At 39.7% G+C, this 21,801-nt stretch overlaps 4 protein-coding genes across 10 annotated transcripts; 2 read left to right on the top strand and 2 right to left on the bottom strand.

Moving 5' to 3' along the window:
• Positions 1-78: 78 nt before the first annotated feature.
• On the bottom strand, positions 79-1,553 carry atg12 (ATG12 autophagy related 12 homolog (S. cerevisiae)). Its single transcript, XM_077721849.1, has 4 exons — positions 1,385-1,553; positions 749-885; positions 593-655; positions 79-339 (listed from the first exon to the last, which is right to left on the bottom strand). The coding sequence occupies exons 1-4, from the start codon at positions 1,476-1,478 to the stop codon at positions 280-282; spliced, it is 354 nt and encodes a 117-aa protein (XP_077577975.1). The 5' UTR covers positions 1,479-1,553; the 3' UTR covers positions 79-279.
• Positions 1,554-1,580: 27 nt separating this feature from the next.
• Positions 1,581-3,548, top strand: isoc2 (isochorismatase domain containing 2). The gene is made up of 7 exons (XM_077721848.1): positions 1,581-1,688; positions 1,816-1,882; positions 2,043-2,167; positions 2,238-2,450; positions 2,510-2,580; positions 2,650-2,767; positions 3,378-3,548. Coding segments are annotated over exons 2-7 (594 nt in total). The 5' UTR covers positions 1,581-1,688; positions 1,816-1,881; the 3' UTR covers positions 3,444-3,548.
• Positions 3,549-4,406: 858 nt separating this feature from the next.
• Positions 4,407-10,380, top strand: foxj2 (forkhead box J2). Of its 2 annotated transcripts, XM_077721005.1 has the most exons (11): positions 4,407-4,556; positions 4,631-4,720; positions 5,431-5,730; positions 5,875-5,949; positions 6,020-6,115; positions 6,185-6,283; positions 6,736-6,988; positions 7,814-7,951; positions 8,139-8,240; positions 8,649-8,972; positions 9,829-10,380. In XM_077721005.1, exons 3-11 carry the CDS (start codon positions 5,440-5,442, stop codon positions 9,939-9,941), a joined length of 1,491 nt encoding a protein of 496 aa, XP_077577131.1. In that variant the 5' UTR covers positions 4,407-4,556; positions 4,631-4,720; positions 5,431-5,439; the 3' UTR covers positions 9,942-10,380. The 2 variants fall into 2 exon arrangements, with proteins under 2 accessions (XP_077577131.1, XP_077577130.1); XM_077721004.1 differs by lacking the exon at positions 4,631-4,720.
• On the bottom strand, positions 10,097-21,801 carry epn1a (epsin 1a). 6 transcript variants are annotated; one of them, XM_077720998.1, is made up of 14 exons: positions 21,490-21,798; positions 18,503-18,656; positions 17,795-17,896; positions 17,339-17,497; positions 16,669-16,797; positions 16,469-16,589; positions 16,237-16,394; positions 16,019-16,090; positions 14,674-14,757; positions 13,672-13,972; positions 12,710-12,874; positions 12,327-12,569; positions 11,950-11,997; positions 10,097-11,762 (listed from the first exon to the last, which is right to left on the bottom strand). In XM_077720998.1, the coding sequence occupies exons 3-14, from the start codon at positions 17,861-17,863 to the stop codon at positions 11,314-11,316; spliced, it is 1,998 nt and encodes a 665-aa protein (XP_077577124.1). In that variant the 5' UTR covers positions 17,864-17,896; positions 18,503-18,656; positions 21,490-21,798; the 3' UTR covers positions 10,097-11,313. The 6 variants fall into 6 exon arrangements, with proteins under 6 accessions (XP_077577124.1, XP_077577126.1, XP_077577125.1 ...); XM_077721000.1 differs by having other exon boundaries at positions 16,237-16,376; positions 21,490-21,797; XM_077720999.1 differs by lacking the exon at positions 21,490-21,798 and adding an exon at positions 19,679-19,780.

Genomic DNA, 21,801 nt, shown 5'->3' with positions numbered 1-21,801 from the left:
GACACTTGTTTTTCCCCTAAAACTAATTTTTTGATTGAGTATTTTCCTGCATTAAAACAAAGACAGTGAAAACGTATGTATTTGTGAGCAAAATTTATTTACAATATGTACATGACACTTAAAAACTGTGTTTTCGTGATGTTTAAGACATTGGTTCTTTTTACATAATTTGAAACAGTCCCTTGGCATATCCATAAAATGAGATTTTAACTAAAGTTTCCCAGACAAATTAGAACTGTTTTACCCTAATATTAACATGCCCCCTTTTAAAAGAGAACATCAACCCCAAGCTTGAGATTTACAGTAATGTAGAACCAGTTTGTTGTCACTGCCAAAACACTGAAAGAGAAAAAAAACATTTTTTGTTAGCATTGAGAGGCTCACTTCAAAGTTCATCTAGGTAATTCTAGATTTTCTAAACCCTCCAGCACTTTAATTAGAAGCTAAAGATTGTTGGCAGTCACAATTAGGTTGGTGTAAATCGCGCCCTCTGCTGGTTAAATAATGCTACTGCCACATTAAAGTCAAACGCTGGCAGCATTTTTTGTTGTTGTTCTTGACTGATAAGTTAAATGATTTTTTATGAACTCACGTCAAAAAGGATCCCCACTTCTTGGTCCGGTGATGGAGCAAAAGACTGGTTAACATAGATGAACTGTAAAGAAACACCAGTGCTACAATGAGACATGAACGCATCATACTGTGTCAACATGGAAAGTGAAGGCTAACATGGTGTTTGTTCCCCTACCAGTTGTTCATTGGCGTCCATTTTAAGGAATCGAGAGATAAATTGAGAAAGCGACTGGACCGTCTTGCTCCTTTCCATGGCCCATTTCTTGGTTTTCATGATGGGGGTGTCCCCAACTGCCTTTAAAAGGACAGCGACTACATGTTGCAGGAAGAAAAGAAGCTGATTAGTTTTCTTTCTATTCAAAAATAAAGCGTGAGGTTGTTAGTATTTATGTGTTCATAATTCAGTATTATATTTGACAGGATTTTCTATAAATTTGACAATTTCTACAGCTCACAATGTAATAAAAACTATAAACAGATCATTGTTGTCAATGGGATTTGAGACATGATATTTCTTTAACTTTTACGTGGAGTTGAATTGATATTTATATTGATTAATAATCAAAGAAGTAGACTTATATTTTAAAAGACGATTCAAAATAAAAGTAAAAATGATAAACATCCAATTTAGCTTTAGCTTCATCCGCAAACAGAGGACATATTAGCAACCTGGATTTTCATTGGTCAAAACACCAAAATACAACAACTCTATTGGTTTTCATTAGTCACTACGTCACATATACGGAAGAAGGAATGTAACACCGCATTGACAGTCGATTTAATACAGTCGATCATAGATGAACTTTCTTACTTTTTTTCTTTACTTCACTTGTTGTCGAGTCTTCTGCCGGCGACTGTAACTCCTCTTTTTGCGCGTCTGTTGGTGACTCCGCATTGTCAGACATCTTGAACGACACGACAGGCTGGCTTCTCTTGGTAAACACCTCCGGTTCTCGTCGAGGCAATTCACTTTCCGCTTCCGACTACTATTGGCTCACAATAACGTCAATCATTTTCTACCGGATTCTATTGGCTATTGAACCTGGGGCGTGGCTTACAGTACACGCATCACTCTCCACTCCACACTTGTGCCTTCGAGCTGCACGCAAGCTAAGGTTTGTTATTGTTTATTTCTTTAAATAATGAGACGCGATGACGCCTTTACATTAACCTAATTACTAGAATGGAAGTTTTTCTTTCTTACACGCATGAAAAATTGTTGTTATTTCTCCTTGAACTTAGGTGGTGGTGTCACATGAGGACAGTTTAACTGGAACATAAAAGTGTCTTTGACAAGCAATCGATAAGAGTAAGTCACCTTGGGCTTTTTATTACTCTTGTAATATCACTATACTAACAGGAAACTGTGTTATATTACATGCATGAATCTGAAAAGAAAAAAACAGTACATGCCTGATCTAGCATCAATTTAAAAACATGTACCTGCCTGTATTTTGCTATATTGACAGTGGCAGTCATTGGTAGACTTTCCACTAAAGATGCGGTGCTCTTCCTTTGCGACATGCAAGAAAAATTCCGACCAAACATCTTCCAATTCACCAACATCGTCAGCAATGCGGCCAGATTGCTCCAGGTTTTCCACCAGCACCCCTGTAGCCAACAAAAAAAACCTCTCTAATATTATTTTACCTTGGTTTCAATAGGCCAGTCGGGTTTTGGGGATCCCCGCCATCCTAACCGAGCAGTACCCCAAAGGTTTGGGCCCCACGGTGCCCGAGTTGGGCGCAGAAGGACTAACGGCTCACCCCAAAACATCCTTTACCATGATGATAGAAGAAGTGGAGAAGGAAATGCAAGCTCTGGGAAACCCCAAACAGGCCATCTTGTGTGGCATTGAAGCACACGCTTGCATTGCGGTAATTTGCAATTTCTTAACTAGACATAACTCACTTATTCACTTGGACTTTGATGGCAGTGTACGACCTTTGACCTACTGGAAAAGGGAATCGAGGTCCACATCGTGTCTGACGCTGTTTCGTCACGAAGGTAGCAGCGGGTGAAATGATCTCGCTTATGCGGCATTGGGGTAAAACATGTTTTTTTCTGTTTTGGCAGTCAGACGGATCGCTTGTTCGCGTTGTCCCGCTTAAAGCAGAGCGGCGCATTTCTTACCACCACCGAAGCTGTTCTGCTGCAGTTGGTCCAAGGTGCCAAGCATCCCAACTTTAAAGAGGTTTGTATGAAGCATCCTACTTGCAATTATCTGATCCAATTTATAGAATTCAGCACAAGATGGTCAGTTAAAGTAAAGAAAAAATAATAATAATTTTTAAAATTCACATATTTTTGCATGTGATTTACCTGATTTTGAGAATCTACTGATACCAAGTCCCGATCCATTACCCAGGAAAAGTATGAAGTAGGAGCAAAAAGTACTATGACCAAATGTCTTTTGTCCAGCCAATTATATTTGAGCTACCACATTGTAATTTTACAAAAATAAATCATTCTTTCCCCTTTTGCAATGACAAAATAAGTCAAAGTCAAATAAGACAATGTATATTGCATGACTAAAATAATACAGCGAATAAATCTGCTCACCCAATATAAAAAAAATCATATGATCGCCCCAATTAATTAAAAAAAACATTTAAAATTTCAGAAGTCAGGTGTATGTAAAGGTTTGCATACCTGTCTATCTCTTTTTTTTCCCAAACTTAACCAATCATATTCAAACTGACCACAGAGTAGCCACCATTTACAGTAAATATTTGATGTGTGTGTCTACTGCAGATTTGTATTATTCATACTGCACAATTAATAAGAATTGCATTACCCACCAGATTCAGCAACTTCTGATGCATCCGTCCCCCGACACGGGTCTCCTCGCCTACTTCAGCGCCCTGTAGGAATCATAAAAGAACATCCCATCATAATTTCCAACTATCTGGAATTCCAAAGCAGTCCAGGACAGCTAAGTGCTTCAATAAAAGGATTATGAATTATTAATTGAATATATGCGGTTGTCTGAGTGCTTGAAGATGGCAGTAAAATGGAAATATGGTTGAGCATTTAATCAATATCTTTCATATGGAGCACGCTCTTTGTCTTGGATTGATTTATGTTGAATTTGGACCTCTTCTTTTTATTTTGGGAAGCGCCCTGTTGATTGTTTTTTCATGATTTTCTGAAAATGAGTTATTTTGGGTAACTTTTTTTTTGGTTATGGTGGAAATCAAAGTCACTTCAATTGGAAATAAAGGAGCCTTTTTTGTTCAAAAATGTGAGTTTGGGGTTAATGCTTTATTTTTATTTTTTAGTTAATTTTTGATCAAATGTTTTTCGGAATTGGCTGTAAAGTTGAATTGAATGGTTTTATTGTTATTGAACATGTATAATGAGATTTAAAGCTTCACCACAAAGTGCACAAATAACAACAAACTAAGTAATAATATGTAAATAATAACAATGAATAATCAATAAATAAGTAATACATTGGTTCCAAAGCATTGTTTAAAAAAAAGGAACAATTATATATTTGAGATTAAAAAATATTGCCCAGTTCCATTTTTTTCAGGTTTTTAGGGTCATTACAATGTCAATTATTTTAGATTTTATTGATTTTAGGGAAATTCCATTGGAAAAAATGGCCTTTTTTTGTCAGAATAAACATTTTTGGGTAGAACCCTTAATTTTTGGCACATTTTGATTGAATCTGCATGAATTGGCAGCCCAATTGTAGTTCAAATTGAAATATTGCCATTCAAAGATGTCAGCCAGTGTAGTTTTCCAAACCCAACTTTTCATACACATTCCAATTGGCTGTAAGGAGGGAGGTGTTCCACCAGAAACGAAAAGTATGATGTCAGCCACGAAGGAGGAGCATCTGACGGGCAGAAAAAAGGGAGGGGAAGAAAAAAGGAAGCTGTCCCGATAGGTCTCGTTGTGTACAAACTTCCAGCAAACTTTTTCCCGACTGGGGCCGTGGAGGGGATTGCAATGCTGAGGGGGCGCATCTGAAGGTGAGCCTGGGTAGAAAGTGGGGTTTACTGTGTTAAAAATGCTGGCAATAATCTAATACCAAACACTTTTCAAGGGCTGGGCCTTCAAGTAGCCACAGAAAAGAAAATCTGTCATATCCTGCTGGATTATGTGAAGGGGGATTCAGTTTTTCTGTCAAGTTAATGTAGGTTTACACTAAATATTGGGTGTCAAAGTTTTTTGGGTTGGTGGGCTACATTCATGCCAGATAGATCTTGTGTGTGCCGGGAGGTTCGTTGGTTCATTCGCCCCTCCCAGTCAAAATGGATTGGACGTCTGGCAACATCAATGGCAGGCATTGAGTTGACTTTGGGTCACTTTTTTATTTCACTTCCATTTTAAAGTAATGATAGGTCACTTTTGGTAAAATTTGGATCACTTCCTATTGATTTTGAGGGATTTCCCAGGTTGCTTCTTGTTTGTTTGTCGGTTACTTTTGATTTAGGGGCATTTTAACGTGACCGGACGTTTGGTCGCCAGTCTTTTGGTCCCCGGTCAAATGTACTTCGATATTAAACAGTACTTAGATATTAAACTCTCTCTTAGATATTATATTCTTTCTCATGAATATAATTTTGAGAGCTGGCTTTAACAGTAAACTCTCTGTCACCATTTGACTGGCGACACAAAAGATCGGAGACCAAAAGACCGGAGACCAAAAGACCAATGACCAAAAGACCGGCGACCAAACGTCCGTGCATCCATTTTAAGATTCTTATGAACTCATTGGCTGCCATTGAAGCTGCTGTTTTGATGGCCCAGACTTAAAAAAAATGAAACTATTCCATTCTGAACATAGAGTATGAATGATGGGTCGCCCCTGGACTAACCTAATGTCCATTCCCCCTTCCTCAGACTGTCAAGATGTCCTCCAACCTGGATTCCAGTCTCACCAGCATGGACTGGCTCCCTCAACTGGGAATCAGCAGCCTGCGCTCGGGTAGAGAACGAGGAGGGGAGAGGAGGAGAGAACGAGTGGGGGAGAAAGGGGGCCCCCCGCAGGACAACCCAAAAGGTAAACCCCCACATAGCTACGCTACCCTCATCGCCATGGCGATCGGCGCCGCGCCGGAGAGGAAATTGAGCTTGAATGACATCTACACGTGGATCAGCGACATGTTTCCTTACTATAACCGAACAGGACGGGGATGGAAGGTATTTCAATATTATTAGTAATAAATATATAGTCGTATACTCACAATAAGTTAGTGCTATTTAAAAGTGCTATCTTAGATTTGACCCAAATATCACAAAAACACATGACTGAAGTTCTTTGTGACCTGATTTTCTTCACACTAGAATTCCATTCGCCACAATTTATCGCTCAATAAGTGCTTCAGGAAAGTTCCCCGTCCTCACAACAACCCTGGAAAGGTGACTACTTGATTATTCATTTTAAAGTATGACTTGGAGTCGACAAAATGTCATACTTGGGCTTTTCCAGGGCTCCTATTGGACTATGGACGGTCCTGCTGAGTTGAATCAAGTCAAGGCATCCAAACGGCCTCACCCGGCGGAGGAAGAACGAAAAAGGCTAAATGTGGGTTAATTTTCAAATTAAGTCTAAAATAACATTCTGTAAGATCATTCAATTTACATTTCTTTCCAGCACGTACCTGCAAAAAATCCCTCGCCTCATTCCGTGTTCCACAAAGAAAGCAGTGTACCTATTGAACAACATACGTCACCCTCACCTCCCCCATACAAGGTAAATTATAAAAAAAATACTGCCATTTAAACCATATATTTCCTCAATAACATGACATTAAAGATTAAAGAAGCATAAAACACAATCACTCAATCACTAATTACTCAACAGTATTCTGTGATGGACGTTACTAACTAATTAGAAATATAATTTACATTAAATCAGCACTACTGCGCCAAAATATATTTACATGGCAACACACCCACGCTGAAATCTGATTGGATAACAAATGCCCTTATAAAATACATTCGCCACAACACAGAGTGCAGACATTTGATTGCAAAATAAGATGTGGCGCCCTGTGGACGCAAAGTGAGTGTCTAGGACTTAAACAAACCCCCACTTCTGAAACTTTCACCCTTAGAAAAGCTGAAAACTCCACCAATAGAGCAATACTAATAGTAACCGACAATTCTTAAATTTTGCTCACATAATTTGTACTTTTGTTGCAGAAACCCTACACACCAGCTCCCCCGACCCCCGTGAACATCCCCCCAAGGCCCGAGCCCACTCCCATGGTCCCCCCACTTCCCAGTCTGGTTTATCCTGTAACTGCAAGCACCCCATCCTCAACCTCAACGGGGCAGGGACCCCCGATGTCGGACCCCCCGCTGCGATTCACCTTCGACGAGATGAATTTACCCGACTTGTACGCATCCTTCAAGTCTCTCTGCAAGACGATGCGGGAGAGGGGAGGCTCACAAAGTAGCGTACTAACACCTCGGAGATGTGTTGCGTTCAGATCGGCGATGTGTTTTTCGAGCGTTACTTGCACTATCGCCAAATCTACTTTTGCGTTAATCCGATTTTAACATCGCCAAAAATCTGCCTAAATAAGCCTTATAATGATAACATAATAAAAAAAAAAAAACTTATATTAATTTTCACTAATAATAGGTTTGTCTTTATGAATGAAATGAAATTTCCCAAATACGGATGAATAAAGATATCTAATCTAATTTATACGTCATTTGAAGTCTTAACCTGTAAAATCATAACAATTTCTGGTTTACGTAACGTAAAAATAAGCAGAAAAATGAAAAAAAATGACTGAGCCTTTAATGGTGTCTCAGAAAAAAACAAATAGCAAAAAATGTTAAGTATATAATCTGCCATAAATTTTCATTAATAAATTTTAATCAGGAAAAAATAGGACATTTCATGAATTAAAATCTGCTACGTTTGGCCCTATAGGGTTAATCTTGTAATCTTACGATTTTAATCTTTTAATACTACAATGCACGACTTGATAGCCGTAAAATACAATGATTTATCTGCTTGTATTATGACTTCTGTCTCGTCATTGCAAATTTAATCTCGTAGTCCTATAACATTAATCTAGTATTACTACAATTTTTCCTAGTTTCTTGGTTGCTATGCAAAAAAATCAACGAGTGATACCACGGGTCGCCCTTTCACGCTCTACGAAAAACCACAGCCGGTCTGAACGTACTAGTCGACATCTAATCCATTTTCTTCCCGCAGGAATGCAATTATTTCATGTATTTTCTTTATTTTTTTTAAAAACAGCTGATTCGGCTGTTGCGGCCATGCCAAGCAATGACCTATCAATCACGCCACTTCACACCCCGGTTCTTCTACCCATGTCGCCTCACCACACGGCACCCCTCGCAACCCCAAGCGACGCAGCTCGGCAAACGCAACAAAGTGAGTCTCCGAAAGTTTCGAAAGTGGGATGAACATTTAAAAATTGGCAAAAAATGGGTGTCAAACTCATTTTTTTTCATTAAAAAAAGTCATAAAATGTCAATGTCACTTAATTTTTGATTGATTGATACTCAGTTCTCTAGTTGAGGTCAATATTTTTAAACTAAATTTTATTTTTTTGTTCTAGCCGTGCCGACAGACTGGTTTACGAACACAGATTCTCTGAAGGAGAGCTTCCGCATTGCCAGTAATCTGGATTGGGCCAACATTGACCTCACTGGTCATCCAGGTGAGACTCTAAAAATAACCAATCCACACAAATAACTTTTTAAAACAAAGTGTACTGCAGGAAAATATTGGCAATACATACATTTCACATGTTTTAAAAGTGGCAAGTTTTTGCTATTTTAGCATTTTAGCAAGAATAATCTAACCTAGTTTGAGATCTGGATTTTAATAAGAACAAAATATTGAGTTTGAATTACAGTCCTGCATATGCTTGCTATTATTAAAAGACAAAATTTGACAATTTTGAACATGTTTTTATGTTAAACGTGAACTCAGGTGTCAAAGGATTAAAGCTCTAACTTGCTTGTACAATAGATTTCATTCATTTTCGGAACTGCTTATCCTCACAAGTGTCACAGAGGGTGCTGGAGCCTATCCCAGCTAACGACAAATTTTCTTGTGTGGTCAGAGCTGCTGGAAAGCATGCGTCAAGCGGAGCTGTGCGACTGGGCCTTGGACCCGGCGCTCTTCACCTCGCTTTGCGATTCCCTCAACCGCTTCTTCGCCCAGAAAGGCTTGTTGACCTCGGGCGGCCAATCCCCACTGGTCCCGGGCGGGCATCACCCGACACCGGCGCCAACGTCTTTCTACGTCAACGCACAGCATCTGGTGCCCCATCCGTCCCTCCACTACGGACCCGCCAATGGGACCGTGCCATTACCCCGCAGGGCCCTTCACGTGCAGGGCCACAACAGTCATAGACCCGCGCAAACTCAGCCTGCAAACACAACCGGTAAGACCAGCTTCATAGCCACACGTCTTTAGTTCAAAAGTCAATCACTTCAGAGATTGATTTGCAAAATCACATTATTGGTGCGCATGGGTGCTCGGACGTTTAGTCGCTGGTCTTTAGGTCGCCGGTCAAATGGTGACAGAGAGTTTACTGTTGAACTCTCAAAATTGTATTCATGAGAGTTTCTAAGTACTGATTAATATCTAAGTACTGTTTAATAACTAAGTATTGTTTAATATCTAAGCACTGTGCAATATCTAAGTACTGTTTAATATCTAAGTACTGTTTAATATCCAAGTACTGTTAAATATCCAAGTACTGTTTAATATCCAAGTACTGTTTAATATCCAAGTACTGTTTAATATCCAAGTACTGTTTAATATCCAAGTACTGTTTAATATTCAAGTACTGTTTAATATCCAAGTACTGTTTAATTTTCAAAGTACTTTTTAATATCTAAGTACTTTTTAATATCTAAGTACTGTTTAATATCTAAGTACTGTTTAATATCTAAGTACTGTTTAATATCTAAGTACTGTTTAATATCTAAGTACCGTTTAATATCTAAGTACTTTTTAATATCTAAGTACTGTTTAATATCTAAGTACTGTTTAATATCTAAGTACTGTTTAATATCCAAGTATTGATAAATATCTAAGTACGGTTTAATATCTAAGTACTGTTTAATATCTAAGTACATTTGACTGGTGACCAAACGTCCGGTTACTGTGCACATGAGGTTCGAAACGTTGCCCTGACGGTTCTGGGAACAAGATTTCAAATCCAGCTTCGAACCCTCCCCCCTGGAGTTTGCATGGGTTTTTTTCTGGGTACTAATTTGATTTTTGTCTTTCAGCCAGCACACAGCCTCAGGCCACAGCACCCCGACCACGTCCTCCTTTTAAAAGTCTCCACAGCAACAGTGAAGAGATCCAAGATGATTTTGACTGGGATTCTCTACTCGGCTAAAGAACCCGAGAGATTAACTGTTCAATTTCTCATTTTTCTTCTCCGCTTGTTTGTTTTTTTAAAAAACATTTTTATCTATTTTGCTTTGCCAAATTGCTTCTTGCCAACATATATTCGACAGTGTGTTCTTGCATTGAATTCCTAATGCAATTGGATCAAGGAAAATAAAATATACATTTATTTTTGTCACATTATTGTACTCTGCAGCAGTAAAAATTGCAAATAGGATAAAGACATTAAAGTACAGCACAAGCATGAAACCAGCCATAACCCCGCATCCTATTTGCCCCCCCCCCCACCTCCTCGATAAAATCTCATAAATTTCTCTTTTCATGTCAAAGGTGAATATTCACAGGCAACATCATACGATGACCCACTATAAGATTTTTGTTCCTTCTTTTCGATATAAAATGTGAAAATTAAAAGAACAGTATTGGTGCATGTTGTCAAGTCTCTCCTTTTTTTCAATTTTCACTCATTCATTTCATCATTGCCTATTCACAAGAGCGACGTGGGGCAAAAAAAAATTGACGTACAAACGGGATCGAAAGAGTGTGAATGATCCAAAAATAATTCCGAATTTTAGGAATATACCTTCAAATTCCAAGATTGCAGAATAGCGATGCAGGTTAGTCTTTTGGAAAACAAAAGGATGAAAATGTCTTCCCGTGAGTCACTGAAACAAGACAGAAAGAACACAAGAAAAGGACGACATCTCGAAATACGTACACAGAAAGGCATTGGAAATATTTCAGACAAGCTTTTCGTCAACGTGGCGTTACTTTTCTCACACCAGAGCAAAATATTGCTGAGGGGATCTCCATCTAGCTTCCACGGCAATTAAAAAAAAAAATCAAGAAAATAAAAGCATTTGATTCATTTCTATATATGGCATGATCACATTAAATTTTCCTTAATTACTCCTTAAAGTGGATAAAAATACAATAAATTAATCTTAAATTAATTGAAATGATTTGACCACATTGTACCTGAAATGTTGAATTTGTTTTCTCTTCAGTCCATGTGCAGCTTGTTGTTAAAAAAAATAAAAATAAAATCATTCTCCATGCACACTTTCAGTGTTAGTCTTCATCGGCGAGTCAAAGTTTCTCACTTGGGCTCGTTGTTAGTCTTCGGCGGCTGTAAAATGTTAAAAGTGAGCGTCACGCGGAACGTGAAGACGACTAAATAAATAGATATCTCCCCCCCTTTCCCCTCTAAAAGAACCCCTCTTGAAATGAACGTGTTGAAATTAGTTCTCTGTGAAAATGCTTTTGGACAAACTGAAACAGGGACTTGCTTTTGTGAGGGTGAAATTAAACGGAAGCAGCAGGTTGAGACCGAGAGGTTTTAAAACGGATGGGTGGCGTCCTCAAAGAAGAAAGGGATTCGTGCTGGCTCCCGCCGTCGTTCCGGCACCCCCAACGGGGCCGCCGCCGCCGCCCATGACTCCGCCCACTCTACCAGGCCCGCCCAAAATCAGCTGAGGGGGAGCGATGGCTCCAGGACCGAGCATAACCGAAGTGGGCTGGGCCATCGGGGAGAGCCCCCCGTAGCTTGCCACCGGCATGGGGCTCAGTCCCATGGTAGGGGGGCCGGCACCCACCAAGCTCATCCCGCCGGGCGCCATGCCCAACAGGGGGTTGGGAGGTACGGGGCTGGTGCGAAGAGCACTCAGGCCCAGGGACGAGGGCTGAGGTGAAATGGAGATCATGGCGGGAGCCACGCCGAAAGGGTTGGACGAGGCTGGGATGGGAGAGACCCCGCGGCTGGAGATGGCGCTGCCCGGGGTCACGGCCATGCCGGGTGCTGGAGACGAGCCTGAGATGGAGAAAAGGGGGAGCAATGTGAGAATGCGTTGACTTTACTTTTTTTCCAATGGGGTTCGGGTCAGGGGAATTGGTTTAGTTTCCACAATGGATATTTAATGACAAGTAAATCCTTAGCAAGGTCTTAAAGAGAGCTGTGTTACGTCAATAGAGGTTTATGAAGCAAAATAACAACACACCTGGCCATGGAACAGATGAGCAGCCAATTGTCCCATTACTTTTGGTTCCTGCAAAAGTGGAAGGGGCACATACAAAAAATGTTATTCTTATACTCTTCACCTGATTTGGAGATACCTGTAAATAGCCTCAATTTTCAAAACTGCAAGTTTTTAGTGAATGCAAATTCTTTCACTTCAAATTCTTGGTGTAACATTTAAAGCCAAAAAAGATGGAAAATTTGTGGTAGTTTCACAATTATTGGACCTGACTGAAACGCTCTAAAATTGGGCACAAGCTGCAAAAATTCACAAGTCGAGCACTCGTTTGTTAAAGTATGACTGTTCTTGATTTGTGATTGTCAAAAAGTGTGTTTTTGTTGCTGTTTTTTTAATCTCACCTGTGTTCTGGAGGAAGGGGTTATGTGCCGACGAGGCGTTAATAGAAGGAGGCGGTGGCTGTTTGGGTTTAGGTTTAGACGACACCAGCGAGTCCAGGTCCACCAGCGCCGCATTGGGCCCGAGGAAAGACTCGGGGGTCTTGCGAACCGGCAAGGAGGAGCCCAGGGAGGAGAGGTCAAAGGGAACGGGGGAACCGGTGCTGTTGCATCCCGTCGCCGAGGACCCTCGTCGCTCGGGGTCTCCTGCCGGGAGGAACAGAGTGCAAAGTGAGATTCCGTTCCTTAGACTAAACTAGCCATCATCTACTTGAAGGGAATGAGATGTTGGACAAACAAAGACAAGTGTGTCAACGTTCGGAAGTTTGTGAACGTTGCGGGTGTACCTGTGCCGTTAGTGTGATTGGCCGAGTCGTTCCAGATGTCGGAGGTGATTGGGTCGGAGGCGGGGACGAGCACGTCCTTCGCCCAGGGGTCTACGGGCCCCCCTGAGGAGGAAGTGCTGGGTGGTATGGTGGGGCCCCAAGGGTCGACACTAGTGGGTGTCACAGCTACAGGGGGGAGGGGAGTGGAGGAAGGGAGGAGGAGATGCGAGGGGTGAGGGGACGGTTAACACAAAACCTTAGATACACATTAGGGGTGGTCGGACGTTTGGTCGCCGGTCTTTTGGTCGACGGTCAAATAGCAACAAAGAGTTTACTGTTGAAATCAGCTCTCAATAATTATATTCATGAGAGAGAGTTAATATCTAAGTACTGTTTAACATCGAACAAAGTACTTGTTAGGTTCATCAATGATTATAAAGCTCCCTGTATAGTTTTATAATTATGTTAAAGTACAATTATTGATGAACCTAACAGTACGGTTGCAGTACAGTGGATATTTAGATATTAAACTCTGTCTTATGAATATAATTTTGAGAGCTGGTTTCAACAGTACTTAAGATATTAAACAGTACTTAGATATTAAACTTTCTCTCTTCAATATTAAACTCTCTCTCATAAATATAATTTTGAGAGATGATTTCAACAGTGAACTCTGTCACCATTTGACCGGCGACCAAAAGACCGGCGACCAAACGTCCGGTCACTCCTGGCCCAAGTACAAACCAGCAGGAAATTAGTTTCTTAAACAGGGGCTCTCACTGGTGGTCTGGAATTTTGTCAATTGTCATATTTACGGGGAGTTGTGATAGCACTGTTTGAGAAACAATCCTGAGCGAAAACGGCAGGAGAATGCATTGAACAAGCATGCTTTCCACAACAGTAAGTTGAAAGAATGGGAGTCGATGGCGAGAAATGGCAACATGCGTAGTCATGACGGACGGCCAATGTTTACTCGTGCTCACCTGAGCTTCCCCAAGGGTCCACGTTGTTAACTTTGTTGGATGTTTCGCCCCAGGGATCCGGAGGAGGGGCAATGCTTGGCGGCGGCCCTCCGCCCCAGGGGTCGGCGCTGGTAGGGGAGGTGGGCGAGGCCACCCCCCATGGGTCAGCGGGAGGCGCCGCCCAAGGACCCGTAGTGGCGATGGGAAGAGTTGGCGGAGGGGATGGGCCGGCCGAGCCGACGGTGGGGATAGGGGCGGCCGCGGCGCCGGCGGCAGAGGCCCCCCAGGGGTCCACGGCACTCAGCTCCATTAGTGCACCCCCCTGTTAGGCACAGAAAAATATATTAGTTATGAGCAAAAAATGTTAATCCTACCCACCAATTCAACAAATAAAACTCCAGTACAACTAGATTATAGTATCTCACGTCCATTTTAGCTTGAGTTGTTTTGTCGAAGCTGCATTTGACTTTAAAAATTTGACAGATGGGCCGGGTCAGCACAAGATACGATACATATAAAAAAGTGCATCCGTTAACAGTACATATGAAACATAAACAGAAAAAAAGGACTAAAGTATTAACATACTCATCACTCATCATTAAAGTAAAAAGTACAAAGTAAAGTAAAAAGGAATATATTAAGAAATATTAAAATGTAATTTAAAAAAAGATAGAGGGGCTGTAAAGCATGAAAAACAAATAAGAGTGGACAGAGCTACTGCCATTGGCTTCCGCGTGGCGGCGCCATCTTGGAAAAAGAAAAAAATAACATGATTTGGACGTTGGCGGCCCGGATTAAAAGGCCTAGCGGACCGAATGTGGCCCGCGGGCCATAGTTTTCCCATGTCTGAACTAATGGAAAATGTCTTTTGTCTGATTCGCGGTGACAAACTTGAATTTTGCATTCACGTGCTATGGTTGACCATCTGATTTGCAAACGTAGACAGAGGCAGCTTTGTACATTTCTCAAACTCCGACTTTTGTATACATGAAGAACCACTCGTGAAAAAAACGTGACACCGACCTCTTCTGGCTTGGTCTTTTCTCTTTTGCTCTCTTCTATGGCCATTTGCAGTCGCAAGTCGTCGCCTCTGCGCAGTCGTTCCTCCTGTCAATCACACACACACACACATACACAGACGGTGTCATAAGCAAAGTCATTGCCACGTTATTAACCGTGAAAATCTTTTATGAAAGACCCCTGGGGTGAAATAAAATGAACCACACCATTATTACGAAGGGATAGTTAATACCAAGCTTGTGTTAACATCTTACAGTTTCCTTTATGAATTTTCCAAGCACATGCTGCTGATCCATCTATTTGTCCAGCATGAACAGCACTTTGCTAGGTAATTATCAACCAGGGTCTTTTTTTGTTGTTGGAGGAAGCAGAGCATGGAACTAACCAAACAAAGGATCGGCAGACAACATATGAGGATTGCGGGATTGTATTTTAGCTTAATCATCGCTTGAGGAAGAAATATAGAAACTAAAGTGAGGTGTCAGTAGGAGATTTCATATGGAGCCCAAAGTTTGTCATGAGGAAGAGGAATCATGGGTTCATAGGCCATTTGTGGTTAAAAACTGGATTTTTCTAATAGATATTCAGCATGCAAAATCGACAAGATTAGATTGAAAAAAAAATAAGATTCGATGCTGAAGTTAAGATTATATATTTATGTGCTTGGCTTTTGAGAATCAAAGTCTAGTCCAGTTTCCCCTATGTTTGGTTAGATGTTTGCGTGGTGAACTTTAGTCATAGATCAAATGAACAGTTTTAAACTAACCGTGGTTTAATACATATACACAGAAATATTGAAAAGAGTGATGATTTTTGGAAATATTTCTAAATGTATATTTTTTGTAATAAAATTTTGGAAGCAAAATAGGAACATAGGAATAATTTTTTTTTATTATAATTGTAATAAAATAGATTAATTTTTAAATTAAAAACGCAAGTAATTTAGTTTTATCATTAGTTTTTTTTTTAAATAGTAAAAAACAAAAAATATTTTTTCAATTTAAAAAAAAAAGGTTACTTGATTCCTCCTATATACACAAGTGTATAACATTATTTATACAGTTTAGGAAAATGATTAATCAAATACCAAATCAATCATTTACAAAGGACCAACCTTAAAGTGGTTCCTTTTTTTGTCTTCCAAAGTCAGGGGAAAATGGACCAAACCAATGCAAACCAGAGAAACCCAACCATAGTTCTGAAAGCCCTCTCTATCAGCATTACTACAATCCCAATAGGACAAAGGGGAGAAATCTCAGCTACACACTAATCGCCTTGATTGGCCGATATTAAAAGTTCCAGCCGATAGAAAGACAAGATGGCTGGCGTCGCCGACTGCCCCCCTAACCTCTTGGAGCATCTCTTTGCTGAGTGTGATTGCATAGCGGATCTCTGCGTCCTCCAGAGGGTCCTTGCTAGTCTGAGGGAGGTCAGGGGTCACAAGGTGAGGGCAAAGCTAGGTATATATGTGGCTTAATGCCACTCCATGTTGCAGACAAGAGTGAAACTACAAATCAAAATTCTACAAGTCGTATTTCTCATCTCCGCATGGAGGGTTGGCGTTACCTGCTCGGCTTCTTCTTTGCTCATGGCCAGGGCCAACTGGAGCTGGAGGTCTTCTTCTCCAGAGCTCTGCGGCCATGCTTGTTCCGGGTCGGCGCCGCCCGAGTGGGAGCCCAGGGACAGGCTGCCCCCCAAGTTGGGTGCTGAGGGTGCCGAAGAAGCTAATGTGAAGAGACCAGCGTGTTTGTGGGTGGGGTGGTGACACCCCCCACCTGGATGGAAACTAATGTCATACCGCTGGAGGTCTGGGCCATCTTCTCTTTGGTTTTGAGGGCGTGGATCCGCTCCTCTCGTAGACGTTCTTCGTCTTTTAACAGGGTCACCAGCTGTTTGGCCTTCTCGCGTACGTTCACCCCCTGGGAAAGTCGTGTTAAAGTTTTGTCTTGAGTTTTTGCCTTGAGATAAGAATAATAAATAGGGAATAGGTTTGCAGACCTGGTCTTTGCCGTCTCGGTCGATGTACTGGAAATCCTTCAGGGTTTGGACTGCGTAAATGTTTTCTCGACATTGTTGGGCTACTCGTTCGGAACCCGTCTTGATTAGATACTCCATTAAAGTCATGGCCTGGAAGACGTGGATACAATAGGTTACAGAAAAAAACATTGAATGAGTATGTTTTAATGATACAAATCAAGGAATATTCATTATAAATAAAAGGTGTCAGACTCGGGTTGGGCCGGACCATTTTAGATATAATATTTTGTTTTTTTTATTGGATTAAATGAACTGGATTAAAGGCCCTGAATATTTAGTTTTTAAAGATCTAAAACAATGTTTATTTTAGCTTTTTCATATATATTTTTAGATTTTTATAAAATGATTTTTAACTAAAAACAAAGAAAATATGGATTTATAAAATAGCAATTATCGATTTGAAAGGGGGAAAAAAATCAGGAAATTTAATATACATTGATACTCTTCATTTTAATTTGATCCTAAAACAGAAAGTCTGCACTCAACATTTTAGTAACGTTTTTTTCTGCTTTTACAGCTCAGAAAATAAAATATTGTATTTTTTTAGTATCAACACAAGGTAAAAATAATATTTGTGCCCTGGAGTTCTATATTTATTTGTAAACAATATGCGAGCAGGACAGAAAAGCACCTTGTAGACGTGTCTCCAGTTCTTGCCATGGTCATTGAGGCGCTTCCAAACCATACTCATAATTTCAGAGAAGGCCACAACATTGTAAGTCAGATCAGCGATCTCTGACATCAGAGAACTGCTGGGTCCCCATGGGTCATTGGATGTCGCTTCCCTCACCTAAAAAAAGAGAAATTATTTAACGAAATGAATGACATTCATCGAGTCTGATCATAAAAAAACAAGTTGTAGGAGTCAAAGTAAAGACTCCTCAATGGGATGATGTTAGATCATGCAGCATATAGTGAGAGGAAAGGGGGAAAAGATTGTTTCTAACAAATGTTAGATTAGTAACAGGCATTGTGTCATTGGTGCGGTGGGGAGAAGTGAAATGGGGTGTTGAAAATTGTACACAGAAAAGGGGATGTGGGTGTTTAAAAGAAAAGAAAAAGTAGAAATAGAGGCATGGGAAACAACCTTGATTTCAGCCTCTGAATAGTTGTGGACGATGTTCTTCACTTGTCGCCGTAGCGATGAGGTCGACATGGCAACCGTCTGGCCTTCAAACTGAATTGGAATCTGAAGAATGGTTGTAAAGGGGATTAAAAAACGCTAACTTGTGAGCTGCATTGACAAACGGTTGCTTTAAAATTAAGCTCTTTTTCTTCAGATAGACAATATTATTGTAAAAATGACAATTACAAAAAATATCTGATATTTCTTCCCTACTTTAAAGTCCTTAAACCAATAAAACCTACCATATTTTCTCGCATATTAGCCGCCTTTGCATATAATCCGCACCCTTAAAATTGCCTTAAAAATAATTGAATTTCACAACTGCCCCGAAGTGAGTTTTTCACGTTTTATGCAAGTCACGATTATTTTTTCCCTTGCATTATATTCATAGACATCAAAACAAATGTTGTTTAACATTTTATCTGCATATAATTTCTCTATTTTGAAATAAATGACTGTAGTGGCCATATTGTCTTGCGTAATGACGTTTCGTCTTTGTCACTTTGCAGTTTTGAGCATGTCAAGTCTAATTTATGCGCATATAAGCCGTACCCTTGATTTTTTCTTTAAATACAGCGTATATGCGAGAATACTGTATTTCTAACCACATTCTTTTGCATTATTCCATCATAAATATCCAATAAAATTGGTTATCAGTGTCATGCACACCTGTTACACAAGAATAGTGCTGAATCGGGGTCTTTCCTCTGGGTGTGTGGGGTGGCCTTGCGCTCCGGTGCGCCACACATTCACAGCGAACGCCCTCTTTTCTCTTCCCGTGGCAACATCGGCTCACAAAATGACATACGCCGGAAGATGTAGACTGCGGGGCGAGATGAGACGAACAATACAAATAAATGACAGCGTCGTTCGGTTGTTGACTGCTAAGTCACCCACGCACAAACATTGGCTGAGCAGCAGATTCCAACGTGCCCGTGATAAAATGGGGACAAAGCAGATATTCAGTGAGAGGGGAAAAAAAAATATCACATGATTGGAAAAGAACAAATAGCTCATGGGCAGAGAGAATAGATTTTATTTGCTTGGATTGGCAGATCTGATGTAGGATTTGATTTCCTAAATGACAGTTTTGACACTTTGCTAAGTTACACTATGGTAAGTAAATACAAGTTTTATCCTCACATTTTAATGAGATTTTCTTAGAACATAAAATATAAGTTTTACTATTTTGTTGATGTGATGTCATAGATCTACATTACAAATAATATTTTTATGTTAAAAAAAACGTCCTTTTAATGGAAATATTTCACTTGACCCAAATTTCTGTAAATAATTTTCAGGCTTTCCACCAGTGATTTATAAACCTGGTGGGTAGTCATTTTCCTTGTGAGTGCATTAGCTCATACTAACGAGAAGGCTAGCATTCGCTGCCACCCCTTCAAGTTCAAAAGGATTGGACATCTACTCACGCCAAACTTATTTCAATAAATAAATAAAATAATGAGATCACATGATAGGATGGCATCATCACACATGGCACTGAAAGAGTTGATTAAAAAAAATAAAGTATTTTGCTTATTCCTGTAGTATTGAAAATAGTATTCTGTTAATTGTTTAGTTTTCAAGGTAATTTGATTTCATATACATACATATGTATATTTTTCCAAAACCAAATACTTAACCACACATTTTAACTACTAAATCGCCAAGCATGCAAGTATTTCCTACCCACAGGTCAACCTTCTCGCAGCTCGGATATTATTACACTAATATAAGACAGTGTCGGCCAAGTGCACAACTTGACCTTTAAAACAAAGATACAAACGTGTATGTTTACTAAAAACTACTTCCAAACTTTACCCATGTCCTAAAATAAGTACTTACCACGTGCACCAAAAAAAGTGCTGGAGTGGATTTAAAAAGGACAAAACATCGATTTGAAGGAATGCTAAAACATGTACAACGACATACAGGTCACAGGGTTGCGTAACCAACCAGGAATGAACCATTGTATCAGTTAGTCACTGCTAAGTTTCAAAGTTCACACAAGCCTATTGATAAAGTTACTGGAGTTTATAATGCTCCCATTTTTTTCTTTCTAAAGTTATAGAATGTGCCATAATTTAATAAAATTATTTGAAAGAGACTTTGGGGATACACTGATTGATTTTACTACTACTGAAATTGGACAGTTTCATCAGTCTGTGTCATATTTACGGTTTTGTGGTTAACAATGATAAAAAAAACTGCTTTTTTAGTATTTACTTTTAAGGTGAAGTTGTAACAGATGAATAAAAAGTCATTTTATGCCTGCATCTGTAGTTGTTTATTACTATTTCTGATAAATAATGATTTAATAAGTCATTTTTTTCCATCTATCATTTAATCAGAGCTAGATATTATATTATTAATACGATATAAAATACTATATCTGTCATTTGATAAAAAATATGGTGAGCGTCTTCACATTACTGCCACTAAACGACCCATGAAAAATAAAGTGTGCGCACATAATGAATGCTTCAAAATACTTCATAATACTTCAAAATACTTCAAAATACTTCAAATACTTCAAATATTCAAATACTTCAAATACTTCAAATACTTCAAATACTTCAAATACTTCAAATACTTCAAAATACTTCAAAATACTTCAAAATACTTCAAAATACTTCAAAATACTTCAAAATACTTCAAAATACTTCAAAATACTTCAAAATACTTCAAAATACTTCAAAATACTTCAAAATACTTCAAAATACTTCAAAATACTTCAAAATACTTCAAAATACTTCAAAATACTTCATACTTATCAATAAATACAGTAGATATATGTAAATAAAAACATTGTCTTATTAAAACAAGAAGTGGGTAAAAATATAATTTCATAAGGGGGAACTTAAGTATTTTTAATTGACAGTGCAAAAAATGAAGAAGAAAAGTGACATTTTTTTTACCCTCGTGTAAAAGCTGACGTTTGCAAATGTCTTATTTTGACTGCACACAAAATACCTTTCAATGGGAAAGGGGAAAATGGATAACATTTGCTGTTAAATGCTTCATTCAGGGAATTTGGACAATTTCAATTAAAGTAATTTTAATTGATTTTGGAAAACAGTGTCTTCTATGAATGAAATACTTGATCGTTGCAAATAAAATGTAGAGGAAAGCTTGGGTTTGAGTACCTTGACACAAGCACAGTAAAACTGACATGCCAGAGAGGAATTTACCAATGATCCGTATCTTTCAACACAACATAGCTAAACTGAATTTATGGAATACAAACCTTAGATGGTCCTCTTTAGTACAGATGTAATGAAGTAATTAATAACAATTCTGAAGGAGGTCGCGCCCACTCTTCAAGGTAGCCTTCCTGACACACCTACCAACTTAGCATGTCGGCTAGTTAGTTCAAAACATTATTATCATTATTATGATATTAATACAAATGATCAGTCCATAATGAACTTATGTTATCAGCGATCGCTAACTCGTCCTACTGCGCTACCTGAAATATGCAAACACTGAGTTGATTTTGCCCCCAGAGCATTGAATTGGAGTCTGGCTAAAAGCATAAACAATGCATAACAAATAGATCCGCCATCTAAGAAACAAGCTACGACTCTTGTTCTAATGTCGTTCAATTGTTAACATTTAACCAGAGTAGGCGATGAACTGAGTGTTGTGTTACCTACCAGCGGGTGGTCAAAGGTATCACTTGCTGCTAGGAGAGATTAGCCAACGAGCTAGCAGATGCTAGTTGGCCAGCTGGGCTGCGAAACGGCCCGATTTCCGCGGAGGCATGTCCGGCTTCGGGAGCACGACCGTGTGGGACGCGGTCGCATTCAAAAGCCAAACGTGAGCTCCAGAAGTGACGAGAAAGCGCGAGAAAAGGCTTCGAATTAGGAGCGTGTGGGCTGACCCCGTTAGTGTAGCCCCGATCGTACGTGCGAGGAGGAGATGGCCGAGTTTCCGCTTCCGCTCGCGACGACGGACGGAGATGGGTT

The sequence above is a fragment of the Stigmatopora nigra genome, chromosome 7, assembly GCF_051989575.1.
Source record: "Stigmatopora nigra isolate UIUO_SnigA chromosome 7, RoL_Snig_1.1, whole genome shotgun sequence".
Classification (NCBI taxonomy): Eukaryota; Metazoa; Chordata; class Actinopteri; order Syngnathiformes; family Syngnathidae; genus Stigmatopora; species Stigmatopora nigra.
The sequence above is the reverse complement of the archived record's forward strand: the minus strand, read 5'-3'. Positions and strand labels throughout refer to the sequence as shown.

Excerpts from the sequence above, each read along its gene's own strand:
- atg12 (XM_077721849.1), bottom strand. The coding sequence starts at position 1,478 with ATGTCTGACAATGCGGAGTCACCAACAGACGCGCAAAAAGAGGAGTTA. Across the intron at positions 886-1,384 it reads AAGTGAAGTAAAGAAAAAAA|TCGCTGTCCTTTTAAAGGCA; the intron begins GTAAGAAAGTTC and ends TGCAACATGTAG. Across the intron at positions 656-748 it reads TGGACGCCAATGAACAACTG|TTCATCTATGTTAACCAGTC; the intron begins GTAGGGGAACAA and ends GTTTCTTTACAG.
- isoc2 (XM_077721848.1), top strand. Across the intron at positions 2,168-2,237 it reads ATGCGGCCAGATTGCTCCAG|GCCAGTCGGGTTTTGGGGAT; the intron begins GTTTTCCACCAG and ends TGGTTTCAATAG. Across the intron at positions 2,581-2,649 it reads GACGCTGTTTCGTCACGAAG|TCAGACGGATCGCTTGTTCG; the intron begins GTAGCAGCGGGT and ends CTGTTTTGGCAG.
- foxj2 (XM_077721004.1), top strand. The coding sequence starts at position 5,440 with ATGTCCTCCAACCTGGATTCCAGTCTCACCAGCATGGACTGGCTCCCT. Across the intron at positions 5,731-5,874 it reads GAACAGGACGGGGATGGAAG|AATTCCATTCGCCACAATTT; the intron begins GTATTTCAATAT and ends TCTTCACACTAG. Across the intron at positions 6,989-7,813 it reads GGAGAGGGGAGGCTCACAAA|CTGATTCGGCTGTTGCGGCC; the intron begins GTAGCGTACTAA and ends TTTTAAAAACAG.
- epn1a (XM_077720998.1), bottom strand. The coding sequence starts at position 17,863 with ATGTCGACCTCATCGCTACGGCGACAAGTGAAGAACATCGTCCACAAC. Across the intron at positions 16,590-16,668 it reads ACCGAGACGGCAAAGACCAG|GGGGTGAACGTACGCGAGAA; the intron begins GTCTGCAAACCT and ends CGACTTTCCCAG. Across the intron at positions 14,758-16,018 it reads GCAAAGAGATGCTCCAAGAG|GAGGAACGACTGCGCAGAGG; the intron begins GTTAGGGGGGCA and ends TGTGATTGACAG.